The sequence below is a fragment of the Myxocyprinus asiaticus genome, chromosome 18 (genome assembly GCF_019703515.2).
Source record: "Myxocyprinus asiaticus isolate MX2 ecotype Aquarium Trade chromosome 18, UBuf_Myxa_2, whole genome shotgun sequence".
Taxonomy (NCBI): domain Eukaryota; kingdom Metazoa; phylum Chordata; class Actinopteri; order Cypriniformes; family Catostomidae; genus Myxocyprinus; species Myxocyprinus asiaticus.
Window position 1 is genome coordinate 26,343,429 of NC_059361.1, and position 14,824 is coordinate 26,358,252.

At 39.1% G+C, this 14,824-nt stretch overlaps 1 protein-coding gene across 1 annotated transcript in view; it reads left to right on the forward strand.

Moving 5' to 3' along the window:
* The window catches only part of LOC127455989 (C-myc promoter-binding protein-like), a 46,086-nt gene extending 31,277 nt beyond the window's left edge, over positions 1–14,809 (forward strand). The window contains exons 19-30 of the mRNA XM_051724241.1: positions 513–635; positions 1,515–1,634; positions 2,203–3,128; positions 3,344–3,560; positions 5,912–6,003; positions 6,211–6,386; positions 6,516–6,621; positions 10,403–10,621; positions 10,743–10,857; positions 11,486–11,648; positions 11,773–11,837; positions 12,849–14,809. Of these exons, the coding sequence (XP_051580201.1) occupies positions 513–635; positions 1,515–1,634; positions 2,203–3,128; positions 3,344–3,560; positions 5,912–6,003; positions 6,211–6,386; positions 6,516–6,621; positions 10,403–10,621; positions 10,743–10,857; positions 11,486–11,648; positions 11,773–11,837; positions 12,849–12,985 (2,459 nt within the window). The 3' untranslated portion in view covers positions 12,986–14,809. The remainder of the gene's footprint in view (positions 1–512; positions 636–1,514; positions 1,635–2,202; positions 3,129–3,343; positions 3,561–5,911; positions 6,004–6,210; positions 6,387–6,515; positions 6,622–10,402; positions 10,622–10,742; positions 10,858–11,485; positions 11,649–11,772; positions 11,838–12,848) is intronic.
* Positions 14,810–14,824: the final 15 nt, after the last annotated feature.

The window sequence follows — 14,824 nt, forward strand, 5'->3', positions numbered from 1 at the left end:
CCAAATTATGCCCTCATCCTCAAACCATGAAACCATTGTTTATCCATTTATGAAATAAATTTACTAAGCAATTTTGTCATGCTTCATCAAATTATCATATTTACATTTATGCATTTGGCAGACACTATTATCTAAAGCTACTTTGTGCATTCAGACTATTTATACTAAACATTTTATCAGCATTTGTACTCCGTGGGATTCAAATAAACAACCTTGCCATTGTTAGCGTAATGCTCTACCAGCTGAGCTATAGGAACACAAATTATGTTAAGAATTTTGTAGATTGTTAAACCTCTGCAGTTTATGTTAATACTATTTTTTTCATTTTCAGGACATGTTTGTTTACTTTTATACAATAAACAATTTTGGTACTATGCTGGGTCACCACTTCACTACATCTGGGTCCTGAAGAAAAGCCAGTTGAGAAGCACTGTTGTAGTCTGTGATTGTTTTGAAACATGTTACTTATTAGTTCCCATGCTAACATGCTTTTTAATACTGTTCTCGAGCAGATGCCAGTGATCTCGACAGTGTCAGCCATGGCAGTCTGGACAGCGCTAACGATTCAGCAGAGCGAGTTTCGATTGATACAGACTTCACTAAAATGGATTCTAGTGATGACAGATCCAGCACAGGTACCCGGTCTGCCTTCACTCTCTCTCTTTCCTCTCTTCTATCATCGTTCTCTGCTCTCTACAGAACAGAACGTGCCTCCCTCTCCTTCAAACTCATCAGAAGTCTCTCCTAGAGCCATTATTTTTCACAGTGGGAGTGAAAAAATATCTCTCCTTCATGTAGCAGTTTTTCTCGCTTTTCAATCTTTTCTCTTTTTCAAGCACACACATTAGTCTCACACATCTGGTTCTGTGAATATGCTGAAAAATGTCATTAGAGAGAAAGGGAGCAGAGTAGAAAGGGTTTCTGGATGTTTGCATGGCACTTTGAAGTATTCTAAAGCTATAGGCATTGATGCACATTGAGCAGATCTGAGACATGAAATGTATGGTTTTGACAGAAGAGACTCAGACTTACTCAGGTTTTGAAGTAGTGGTACAGCAGAGGTCTGTCTGGAATAAAGAGAGACAGAGGCGAGAAAGGACAGAAGGAATGAGTAATAGTGTTATTTTAGCTCACCTCTGGAGGCAGTACTATGATGTTAACTTTATGCCCCATCAGCTTTCTCAGTATGACTCAAAAGCAGCCGCCCTGTGAGTGCATGTCTGTCAGTTTGTTTCTACCCTGTTACAGTATATGTGAGAGTATATCAGTACTTTCTTAATGTTATCTTGTGTTAAATATGTTTGAAGCAGTTATCCTAAGTTGCCCAGTTGCATCAAATCTCACAAAAACTTTCTAAAATTCTCCATTTGAGTAGCCCTGCAAAACCTCTTTCTAACATTTAAATATATGTCTTGTGCTTGTAGGTTTTGCACAAATTCTCTTAGCTTGTTTTGTTCTGAATTGCACACAAAGATTCCTCAAAGTGTTTGTTTGAAAGTATGGTTTTGTTCCAGGTGGTCAGTCTGATCAGGGTTACGACTCTCTGTCGAAGGATGAGGTGAGGTTAGGAGGAGGTGTGGAGCACAACTCCTCTCCAGACTTGAAGGAGAAGGAGGAGAGAAACTCTTGCTCATGTAAGTTACACATAATGCTCCTTTCCCTAAACATAGATGGCATGTTCACAATGACAAACTACCATACTACTCATACTACAAAATGCAAAATAAATGCATATATTTTCTAAGATGGTAATGGATATCACTTGCTTATTTAAAATGCAATAAGGTCATGTGACACCACTGTAGAATAATCATAATTTGAATGGTTAATTGTTGCATGCCACATAATCTGTCACATACTATTGTTTTGTTAAATAGTATATTCGCATTGTATTGTATATACTGCGCAGTATGCAGTACGCTAGTATTCGATTCTAAACGTGTATGGGGGTTCTGACTTTTGCACTGAACACCTCTTTGCTTCCACCAAGAGCTAAAGTGTGGTACTGCAAGTTATTTAACAGCTTTTTCTATTTGCCTTTTTTTGTATTTTTTTAAATTTTATTTTGTATTACTACTATTATTATTATTATTATTATTATGACACTTATGGAAAAAAAACACATGACTCCTTTTCTCAACTGCATATTTTAGCAAATGTCCCTTTTTTTGTATTTCTTGTCATTTTCATGGCAATATTCAGTGTCTCAGTCTGTGCTTGCAAAAAAAGAAGAATCATCCCTTGTGCTTGGATTCAATCCATCCACAACCATTGAGGAAACCAGTAATGACTTCTCTGGAGCCTTCACAAAAACAAAAAGGCCAAACTCCCTGGATATTTTTGGAGAAAAGCTCGTAAGACCCAGCACACTGAATATAACCCCAGATAAGACAGTGGGAGAGCTCAGCACTGAATCCATTGCAGTTTTTGAGCCGACATCAGTGTCAATCAAAAGGGAAGCAGTGGGGGGCGTTGTAAGCCCACCTAAACTTGCTGTGGAGAGGACTGTAAGCAGCACGGTTGCCATGGAGAATAGAGTTGCCATGGAGAGAGAACATTTTGGCATGGAGAGGAGCATGAGCTGCAGTGATGCCCTTGGCCGGGTGGTGAAGAGGATGGGTATTGAAGCAGGGTTTGATCCTCTCTCCCTGATGGCTGCTGAGACTGAGACCTCAAGTGAGGGCAATAGTGCAGATACCCCCACCGCACGCCGAGACCTGGCCGAAGAGATTCACCACTACATGAACAACCTGAGTAGCCCGTTGAGCCAGCGTTCTCTCAGTGTGGACTTGAGGGGGCTTCAGACCCCATCTCCACATAGCTCTCCTCACATATCTGCAGTGGTCAGCTCCCCCAGCAACTCCCACCGTCAACCTCAGCCACGAACCAGACTGTTTTCCTCGCCCTCCCTCCCACAGGGCCGCGCACAAAGGGTTAGGGAACAGCGGCCCAACTCCTTGGCCTCCCCACCCTCACCTGCTCATTCCACTTCTTCTTTCTCCATGGACTCTCTGCTCACGCCGACCTTTGACGTGTTCAAGAGCAGCTTCCTATTTGCTGGGAAGGGTGTCGCTGAGAAAGCCAGTCGTCTATATTCACGACTTTCCTCCCAAACTTCCATTGCACAGGTAAATATGATTACCAGTGCTTACACCTAGTATTAATGAGATAGTTCACCCAAAATGAACATTTGGCATCATTTACTCACCCTCATGTTGTTCCAAACCTGTATGACTTCCTTTCTTCAAAATTCTTCAGAATGTAATCCTTAGTCACCATTCTTTGTCATTGTATAATTTTTCCACAAAATGAACGTGAATCTCACTCCACTCTTGTACACCAGGATTTGAACTCTGACCGGGTCAGTGTGTCCTCGCTGGGGTCATGTGAACCTGATTGCTCCTCTCTGATTGAGAGTGATTCCTGTGTAGACCCCGACGGGCTCTCCTCCCCTCTGCGGGACGGCGCTCAACCCATCACACGGCCCAAGAGGAGCCCTCACAGGAGTCTCGAAAGTCCTTCTGCACCATCACGACTCTTCCACCAGTCCTCCCTCACTGGTTCGTATGTTGCATTCACTGTTCACTATACTCATGAAATAATCTAAATGTCAAGACACTCATCCTAGTTTTTATTCTATCCCTTTTCAACATCCTATATATATTCTAGATTTATCCTGTCCACTTCCAGACAGTGTATGTTACATTCATTAAAGGGAAAGTTTACCCAAAAATGATGAAAATTCTTTCATCATTTACTCACCCTCATGCCATTCCAGATATATATTACTTTCTTTCTTCTGCTGAACGCAGAGATTTTTGAAGAATATCTCAGCTCTGTAGGTCCATACAATTCAAGTGAATGGTAACCAAAACTTTGAACTTTGAACTTTAAAGTCAATCCATATGACTCCAGTGGTTGAATCAATGCCTTCTGAAGTGATCTAATCAGTTTTGGGTGAAAACAGACCAAAATGTAACTCCTTTTTCATTGTTCAACTTGCCATTTCAGTCTCTAGGCAGGGTCATGATTTCAAGCTTGATTACACTTCCTGGTGCTTGACACATGTGCAGGGTGCTGAATGGTGCTAGGAAGTGTAATTGAGCTTTGATGATGATCGCCAAGGAGACTGCTGATGTCAAGATTTATAGTGAAAAAGGAGTTTTTTTTGGTCTGTTCTTACCTAAAACCAATTGGATTACTTTAGAGTGTATTGATTAAACCATTAGAGTCTGATGGATTACTTTTATGCTGCCTTTATGTGCTTTTTGGAGCTTCAAAGTTCTGGCCACAATTCATTTGCATTGTATGGACCTTCAGAGCTGAGATATTCTTTTAAAACCCATTGTTTTGTGTTCTGCAGAAGAAAGAAAGTCATACGCATCTGGGATGGCATAAGGGTGAGTAAATGATGAGAGATTTTTTTAATTTATTTTTTATTTTGGGTAAACTATTCCTTAAATATTGTATATTACTATGAGTACTACAAGTATGTCCATACAACCTGATGGGGATTACTGAAATACACATCATGAGAAATACACCTGTGTCTTGGCTAAAAAAAAAAAAGGGAAAAAACATGTTTTTTTTTGTTCAGAAAAATTATCTTCATGTGAATCATTTTTGATTTGATGTCTTTGGAGGGTGGGGTTTGAAAAGACATTGTAAAGTTAGCAAAATGACTGAAGTTGGCTGAAATCAGGTACAGGACCTTTAATATTGATAAATAACATTAAATTTAAATAGCTCCTTCTGTTTTTGCAAATCTCTGAGGTTTCCCCTGAATAGCATGTCTGAATAGACTAAAAATAGAGGATCGGTTTGCTAGAAAATTACATATGATTTTTTTCCTTGAGTAATGCTTGGTGTATTCCAGTCTTTTGTTAAAGGTGCTGTTAGTCAATTTTTTCTTTCTTTTGGAGCACCACACTTAATATATCACATGAAATGGGTGTCCTCAGAAATCACACTTGTTTCTTTGACAGCCATAGTCACTGTAAATGGCAAAAAAGAATCAACCCACAGTTTTTAAAATCAGACTCTCTCTGCCTGTAAATCATTGTGCACGTTTGGGTTTGCTGACATGTTGGGATTTTGGAGAAAGTGTGTGAGATCGAAGCAGTGTGTTTGGTCTGTTGCGCTAGCTAAGGGGCTGTTCATACCGGATGTGTTCTTGCGTAAAAAAAAAACTAAACGGAGTGCAACATAATGGAACAAAAAGCAGGAGTCTGTTTTTTTTACTGTTTTAAGACGTTACAATAGTTAATGAAATCCGTCTAGTGCATGTTTACCATTGACGTTCAATAAAAAAAAAAGAATACATTCTGTTTAAACGGAAATCAAGTCTGGAGGAAAATCGCACCTAGGGATTACAGGGACAAAAGGTTGCAAAATAGTGAACGCAATGAAAAAGGGAAAAAAATATGCATAAGTACATGTAAAAGACTGAAAATTCACAAAACAAATGCAAATTGTAGAATTTAAATTTTGGGGGTTTCATTGGTACTATGGGTAGGTGTATGCAGTATGGAGTGCTGTGTGTCGTTTTTGAGGCTGGTCATTGTTTGTCCTCCAGCAGCTGCAGAAGTAGGCCAGCAGACAGAGCTGTGAGTGTGTCTGGCTCTGCAGTAATTGGGTCCGAGAGGGGCTTTTTATTCATGCAGACAGGGTTGTGCTGGAGTGCCTACCAATCAATCACATCAGCATACACGCTCTTATCCTAGACTTCAGTAGAGCATCTCCCCTCATTCAGAGCCATCGCAATTAGCATTCATAATCCCTGCCAGCAATCACCTTGAAATGTAACCTGTTTTTGGAGAAGAATTATCTCTGATGGAAAACAAGTAAAGCCTCTGTTTTCAAAGCACATTTTGATGCAGAGAGTGACTTTGTTCTGTCTTCTGTCCTTTAGGTTCATCACTGACAGTTGTGAAAGCGCTACAGACCCCAGACGTGTGTTCTGATTCCAACCTCGCTCAGTCAATGCAGAATTATGCTATTGAAGTGAGTTTATTGCATTCTGTATGAAATCTGAGAGAACAGAGCTTTCTTAAGATGAATGATTTATATTTGCCTTTCACTTTTATCCAAATCAACATTTTTTTTTTATTAGGTGATATTGGTCTAAGCTGGTCTTTTCAGGAGTGATGTGTTTAAATCTTTGTGTAGTGGGAGATATTAAGGCTAATTTGAAATTGTCTGCCTTGCCAGGTACGTATGTCCAGTTGTTCACGCTGTAACACCTGTGAGTGTCTGGTGTATGATGAAGAGATCATGGCTGGCTGGACAGCTGATGACTCCAACCTCAACAGCACGTGCCCCTTTTGTGGCTCCCCATTTCTGCCCCTGCTCAATGTGGACATCAGAAACTTGGGTGACCAGGAGAGGTAATTGTACACTCAGTGTGCAACCAAAACAAAAGAAATATTGCCACACAGAAAGGAATCAGCTTGGCTATTTGTCACAACTATATCATAAGCAACAATCCCTAACATTCATCGTACTGTATTTTTCAGAGCCCCCTCTCAAGTAACGCATTCTTGCCAGACAGATCTGGAAGAGGAACTTGCACAAGTTTGTGATGCCACTGGCAATCTATCCAGAAATGGCAAAAAAGACCCTGTAAGGCTGAATTTCTTGCTCTAACATTAATTACATTATAGTGTTTTGGATCATTAGATGGTGTTTAAAGCTGAAGTCTGTAATTTCTGCACTACTGTTATCACCAAACATAGTAAAAAAATTCAAACAGGTTTCCCGAACACTCCACCTGCAATGTTGCTGTGTCGGGCCTGTCTGAATGCTCAAATAAACAGAGCTATGTTTTAATAGTGCAACAGTGTTTATACTTTTCTGGAAACTACCCTATAAATACTGTAGCTTACTTAAAGGTGAAGTATGTAACTTTTTTTTAATGTTAAAATATGTTCTACTATCCCAGTTTATTGTTCATTGACAACTACTTTATAAGCAAGCCATTCGTGGTTTTACTTCCCGCAAAAGTATAAACACTGAGCCTCCCAGGCACTATCAAAACATTCATGTTTATATTTTGAGTGGCCCGCTCAGCTCCACCCATCACTTTCTAGCTCAACCTGTAGCGTGAGTTTGGGGCGTGGCTACTTGTAGTAAGCTGTTCAGCCAGTAGAATATGAACATCCATGGCAGACGTGTACAGAGGAAAAGAAATTTAGCTTTGCCAAAATTCAAAGACTTGCTAAAAGACACAGAGACAGAGAATGGAGTGAAACCAAAGTGAACATTGGCATTACATTTACAAGGTGGAGGACTCTGAGTGAAACTTTGGGGTTCGATTGAGACTTCGAAAATGATGAGTACACTCAAGGTATTGCCACACAAGTTAGCTCATTACTGTCTAGCTCCAGATAGATTTGTAAGATAATCAGAATATGTATCGTTAAGCTTACTGGTTACCAGAAGAACCATCCTACCTCATGTGCTGGATCCCTCACACACTAAGCCATCGTTCAATACGGCGATGTTATCGGACGACCCGATTCCTCTGCTGTGCTTTCGGTCTGGTGTGCATATGTTATAGTGGTCTTGTTCATTACGACGTTAAACGTTTATAAACTTTTATTCAGTATAGCCTATTTGTTCATAGGGTATCAGAGAATATGAAAGGGCCTGATGAGTCTAAGGCAGTGTTTCCCAACCACTGTTGAAAGATTGTCAGGTGTGCCGTGGAAAATTATCAGATTCCACAAAATAAATAAATGCATGAAAAAAAAAAAATAATTTCTGGGATCCAAACTCCTCACCTTTCAGAGAAATTCGCCGTTTTGAAACCATAATCGGTCATTTTTGTGATTGTGAAGAGCAGGGTTGAACTGGGAAGAAAATTCGGCCCGGGATTTTACATAGAAACTTCCCAAAAGTTGTTGAGCGGGGTGGGGGGGTGGGTTGTTGCTGTCCTTTTCTGCATATCGCTGCCCCCTTCCGCATATCGCGGCGCCGTTTTGTGGCGCATTCTGCATAACGTGGCGGCACATGCAGCCCCATTTCGCGGCCGGCCCACCGGGAAAAGTCCCGTTTCTCCCAATGGCCAGTCCGCCACTGGTGAAGAGCAGTGATTAATGTGCAAAAGTGACTGATATTTATACGCGTTAAGGGTCTTTCACATGACTCGCGTCAGCGCTGCAGAATACATTGAAGTCTATGAAGTGACACCACTTTACACCAAAGTGTTTTTCACACACACCTTTTTGCTTCACCAATAATGTCTTTGAGAGTACTAAGCAACAAGAAATATTTAAAAACTGTCCAAATTGGGGGCCTGGGTAACTCAGTGGTAAAATACGCTGACTACCACCCCTGGAGTTCGCTAGCTCACTAGTTCGAATCCCAGGGCATGCTGAGTGACTCCAGCCAGGTCTCCTAAGCAACCAGATTGGCCTGGTTGCTAGGGAGGGTAAAGTCACATGGGGTAAACTCCTCGTGGTCACTATAATGTGGTTCGTTCTCGGTGGGGCACGTGGTGAGTTGAGCATGGTTGCCACGGTGGATGGCGTGTAGCCTTCACACGCGCTATGTTTCCATGGCAACGCGCTCAACAAGCTACGTGATAAGATGCGCGGGTTGATGGTCTCAGACGCGGAAGCAACTGGGATTCGTCCTCCGCCATCCGGACTGAGGCGAATCACTACGCGACCACGAGGACTTAAAAGCACATTGGGAATTGGGCATTCCAAATTGTGAGAAAAAGAAAAAAATTTTTTTCCAAATTTGTGAAGAGACATTGAATGTCTCATAATTTCTTTTAATTAAATATTACCTTATTGTTTACGAATATCAGAGACCCCTGTTATTGAACTAATTTAAATTCACCAAGAAAACGCTTAGACCAAAACATAAACGAGTCCTTTTATTACTTTCTGCTATCAAAGCAACTGCAAGCTTTTTTTCTCTCTTCCAAATACATGTTTTCAATGTTTATTGTGCAAACCTCCCGCTTTTCTACGTGGCAAACTCGCCCCTCTGTGACGCTTTCTGCAACTCTTGTCATGTGGATGGCAATACGGCGCTTGACGCTTGGCGTTGACGCCTCGACTCAACTCGTGTGAAATGTGCTTTACGATGACGAAAGAACATTATTGAAACTCAAAATGATTATTATTTGTCTATTATTGTGGTCTTTTCTGATAAAAGCCATGCTCAGCAGTTTAAATAGGCTACTGTAGGAAAATGATACCGTAGATCTGCTTTGTGTTTATAATTCTTATAATGAAGTCAACAGATTTGTAGCCATGCAAGTTTTAAAAAAGGAGAAGGTAAGGACGTTATTGACACTCACTATTATTAGACTATTATTGTTGTCTTTTTGGATGAAAAATAATGCTCAGACTGAAAGAAGACTGCTTTGTTCTTTTAATGTTTAAACACTATAAAGTCTCTTTGTAGATTTCAGTCATGAACGACTCAAAATGATTCAATGACTCAATCATAGATCATAAGATGCTCATTTGTCGCCACCTAGTGACATTTCCAGAAGGGGTCACTGAACTAATCAGTTAATAAAACTGAACAAATTTGTGAAACAGAAGCAAGCCTCACCAAAATACTCTTTATTTTGCAGCTAATTCTGCACAGCTGTAAACTTAAATAAACTTGAATCACTAAAATAGCTGGAATTGGTGCTCTTCTTTAAAAAACAAAAATATCTCCAGAAAAAATGTTCGTGGACCAGTGATTGTCTTACCTTTTTTGCCCCTCATGATTTTGCATCCCTGTAATTTGTTGTGGCATTGCAAGAACAAATCTACAAATTAGAAAAGAAGCAAATTTGTTGTTTTTGCATTACCCATTTAGCGCTCTTACCACCTGTGACCTCACACAGCGTAGCCTACCTATGTGACTTGTTTTTTTTGCATAGCCGAATTTCAAACATTACAAATAAACACGCTTCTAAGAAGGACAGAAAACATGGACAAGTTCTTGAAAAGGAAAAATATTGACGATGGTTAGCCTATGTGGGATAGTGGTGTGCCGTAGAATGTTTTAGTCGTAAAAAGTGTGCTGTGGCAGAAAAAAGGTTTGGAAACATGCTCTAAGGGCTGTTGGCAAAGGTTGTTTAAAAACATACTTTATTTTTGTAATTCTGTTTGGTGCCACTAGTAGCGCAGAAATTTCATACTTCACCATTAATCAGGCATATTAAGATGGGATAAGAAAATTTATTTTAACATTGAAACAATGACACACTTCAGCTTTAAGCTTTCCAGAATTTTTTTCTTGTTCTTTGTCTTACTGTTTTGTGCATTTATCCAAGAAATACTAGGATTTTTAGATTTCTGCTCTATGTTGTGCTGATCTGATTGTTTTTGGCCAAAAAGTTTATGCTCTTTACGATGCTGGTAGTCAGTTTGATGTTTCTGTACCACAGGAGCCAGTAACCGTGCCCTACCTGAGTCCTCTGGTACTTTGGAAAGAACTGGAGAGCTTGCTGGAGAATGAGGGGGACCAGGCCATCTCGTCTGCAGCCATTGTGGATCACCATCCCATTGTGTTCTGGAACCTGGTGTGGTTTTTCCGTAGGCTGGACCTGCCCAGCAGCCTGGCAGGACTCTATCTGAGCTCCAGACACTACAGCAAAGATGCTCAGGTGGAACATTCGAGAATTGTCACGTGGTGCTCCAGCACTTGGTGTTTTAATGAATTAATATTTTTTAATGCATTGAATTTTAGTGACAGCTTGCATCAATATTATTTATGTTTTCTTGCAGCCTCCGCAAAGTGCATCAGAGGACAGTAAGAATGTCTTGGTCCAGATCCTGTGGGACAACCCTAAACTACATCAAGACCCCATCCAGCCCTGCTACCTGCTCTGGAAATCATATTGTAAGAATATGCCCTGCAAAGTCATGTGTACAAAGAAAAGTGAGCTTTATGACTGTAAATGTGCTTGAAAGCATTACCATATTTGAACAAGCTGCCGGTAAAACGCATAAAAAATTGCCTTAGATTGAAGATCCCTTACATGGAAGGAGCGGCGTGAGCCACATCTAGGGAACATAATATAATAGATAATTGTGTGGGCTCTTTTGATCTGAGCCAGTAAGCAACCACCTAGCTACCACACAGAAGTTTAGCAATGTACAAAAAAATCACTCAGAATACCTTAACAACAGCATAGCAATGCTCTGTCAACGTTGCTACTCACATTTCCTTCTGAAAAGGGAAAAATGTAGTTTTACGCTATAATGATGTTTTGAGTGTTTAGTTGACACATTTTACCCAAAACAATTTGCAGTACACGTTCTACAGGTTCAGACTCCCTTGGAACCTTGATCTTTGTTCCTAGGTACAAAAATGTTTAACTCAGCAACTCAGGCTTTCTGTTTTTTTGTGGGGTTGGGACATTTAATTTAGCAGCCCAAATGTTTAACTACAACACTATCTCTTTCTTAATGATATTCATGCAGAATACTGTGTGACTACATCATAGTGGGTGCTCTCATTTTTATAGGTGCAAATCCCACAGTATCTGCTGCGCTGTGGGAGGAGGAGCAGGCTGTGAGCTTGGAGCTGCTGCAGAGTGTCGTGAAGAGCATCCAGAAGAATGATGTCTATCAGCCCATGAGTCAAATACTGCAGCTACTGGGCACCAGATTGGGCTTTGTCAGACAACGGTAGGACCATAATTCTTGTGCCTCAAAATAAGTTTCATGTTTTGCTCCAAAAAAAGAAATAGAATTAAATAAGAAGCATTTCTAAATTCCTAATCATAATCTCTCTTCGATGTTTCATATACAGGAGCTTATATAGAGATATTCTCTTCTTGTCTTTGGTGGCTTTGGGCAAAAGTAGCATAAATATCGGTGAGTTGACTGGTTTTTGATAACATATTGTATGCCGATGAAATTCACCATATGAAAGGAATATTCCGGGATCAATACAAGTTAAGCTCAATCAACAGCATTTGTGGCATAATATTGATTACCACAAATTTATTTTGACTAAAAAACAAAAGAAAAAAACACAAAGTTACAGTGAGGCACTTAAAATTGAAGTGAATGGGGCCAATTTTTGGAGGGTTTAAAGGCATTAATTCTGTTAAAACTCATGTATTATTTGAGCTGTAAAGTTTAAATCATTGTTTTTGCAGTCATTTTAGGGTTTTAGAGTTTGTTGATATTACATCGTCATGGCAAAGAAGTTGGCTATAATTGGCTATACCTTTACACGGAAAAGGTTAGCAAGCGAATTTATCACACTAAAGTCATGTTAACACACATATTGTTCATGTTTGGTGGCTATACTTTAGAAACAGTGAGTATTTTAAAGTTTACTGATTGGCCCCATTCACTGTCATTGTAAGTGCCTCACTGGAACCCAGAGTTTTGCTTTTTTTTTTTTTTTAAAGAAAAGGGGCAAGTCAAAATAAATTTGTGTTGTAATCAATATTATGCCATAAATGCTGTTGATTGAGCTTAATTTATACTGAACCCGGAATATTCCTTAAAAAAAATGTAGCTTTTTTAGTCTGACCTAAATTGACCAAATTAACCTTTATCATATTAAAATAATTTTCCAGAAAAGCAGACCAAAAATATTGATGACTCTTTTACACACTGAATTTTGTCCAATCAAATGTGATTAAGAATATATAGTAGAATGAGAATATCCCATCCACTAATACCACCTGCAACCAACTACCAAATAGGGTGATGGCTGTGCTGTAACTAAAGCATATTGGCTATTTAAAAAAAAACAGTCCTTTGATACATGTCACCCAAAGGATAAACGTCAACAGGACAGAAAACTGCACTTGTCAAGTGATTTCATTAGGTCTTTATCAGTATCATCCCTAACATGTTTTATATCCACAGATGCATTTGATCGAGAATACAAAATGGCATATGACCGTATGACCCCCAGCCAGGTCAAGATGACTCACAATTGTGACCGGCCACCCAGTGCTGGAGTCATGGAGTGTAGGAGAACTTTTGGGCTGCCCACTCTGTGAATCGCCTTCATTTATAATCTCATTCCTCCCTCTTTCCTTACATCCATCATGTAGATCAAGGCATCCAGAGATCTAAGAGGTCTAAGGCCCAGCCACAGAAGGAAAAACTTTCATTCATATGATCCTAAACATTCAGTGTAACCAAAGCTACCTCTGGCTCCCATGAGGTCCCTTTAGAGACAGAGAAAAACAGTTCCTGGACATCTGTGTGACTGTCATACACTACCTGTGAATATACCACTTTCTCTTGTCTGAGATCATGTCCTTTACCTCGTATTTCCCCCCTCACATTACCTTTGCTCGTCTGCCTAATGTCTGGATCCTCAACCCTTCTTAGAAGCTTTGGGCCACATTCAAATACCCTAGATCCACTCAGGTAAACTTGAGTTGTGAGGTCATTCTAGATTTAAAGCAAAAGCTTGTGCTCAGGTCATTCCATCACTCTTTAGATCACATAGAGTGGATTTGGGACCAGTAGCTGTAGAACAATCAGATTGGATTCATGTTTAGTATAGAAGCACAATGAGCGACCCAAACACACATAGTCCGCTTTTGACCATCTATGGGCAGTTGTATATGTCACGTACAAAGAGACTTTTGTGTACAAAGTCTATTATTATTTTGAATAATTGTATTATACAGTTATATTTTAAAACTGGAATTTGTTATAACTGATATGTCTCCATTTGTAAAGAATATGCTGTGCGTTGTGTATAGGTTTCACTTTGAATGTGTAATGTTTGCTGTCCTGGTCCCGGAGACCAGTTGTATGGTGACTGTCAGTGACACTGTCGTTTTAATACCTGAGGTACAGAACTGGAAAAAAATATTATTACATGAATTATGAGACAGTTTACACGGTAATAAATATGTTTGATGGGATTTTGGACTGAGAAATGCCTTATTGCAGGATGGACCAATCATGTTAGAACAGGATGGAGAAAAACAGGGTATAAAAAGTAAAGTATATAAAAAGCGTAAAAATAGACTGTTAATGTGATTTTTACTTCCTGTTGCAATATTGTTACATAATCCCTTTTTTTTTTTTCTTTTGCTAATGAGGTTATGTCATTTTTATATTTTGACAATTGTTTTACATTATACAATGATGTATAAACATGGATTGCATTGTCAACGTTCATTAATTACCAATTTCATGAAGCATCAGGGTATACATGCACTTACAGTATTTAGACGATTCAAACTCTGATCAAAATAAACATACAGTAACTGAAACTATTGTTTTAATACTCTAAGTCTTGTTTCCTGATGATGTTTATTGAAGATGTACATTGAGTCTGGTAAGAGGATTGCTGAATTTTAAATGCTCCTGACAGGAGCAGTTTACCATCTTGGATTAAATAATATGTATACATGTAATGATACACAATTACTTACTGATGTTTTCTGCCCTAAGTGAGAAAAGTACAACAGATAATACTGCCCTAAGCATTTTGAAAAAAAGATTTGCAAACACTTTTATTTTTTTTATCGACCTGATGCTGTGTAAAACTACATATATACAGTTAACACTGCTGTTAATGTTTTAGCAGTTTTTATATCACCTGCTTTTTAACTCCATATGGCATGGTAGTGAAAAATTTGTGTATGGTGATTAGTTTTCTTTTTTTTATATAAATATGTTATAGAACTTCCTCACATTTTAATATGTTAAATATGTAACATATGTTTATGTTATAGGGCAATGTGCTTTACATATCAATTCTTATGTTACTTCTATTTATATTTGTATACATCATTTTGTCAGATCTGAGCCGGATCTATAAAAATGTTTAAAACTGTAAATAAACACACTCAAACTGGCTCCAGTATGTTTGT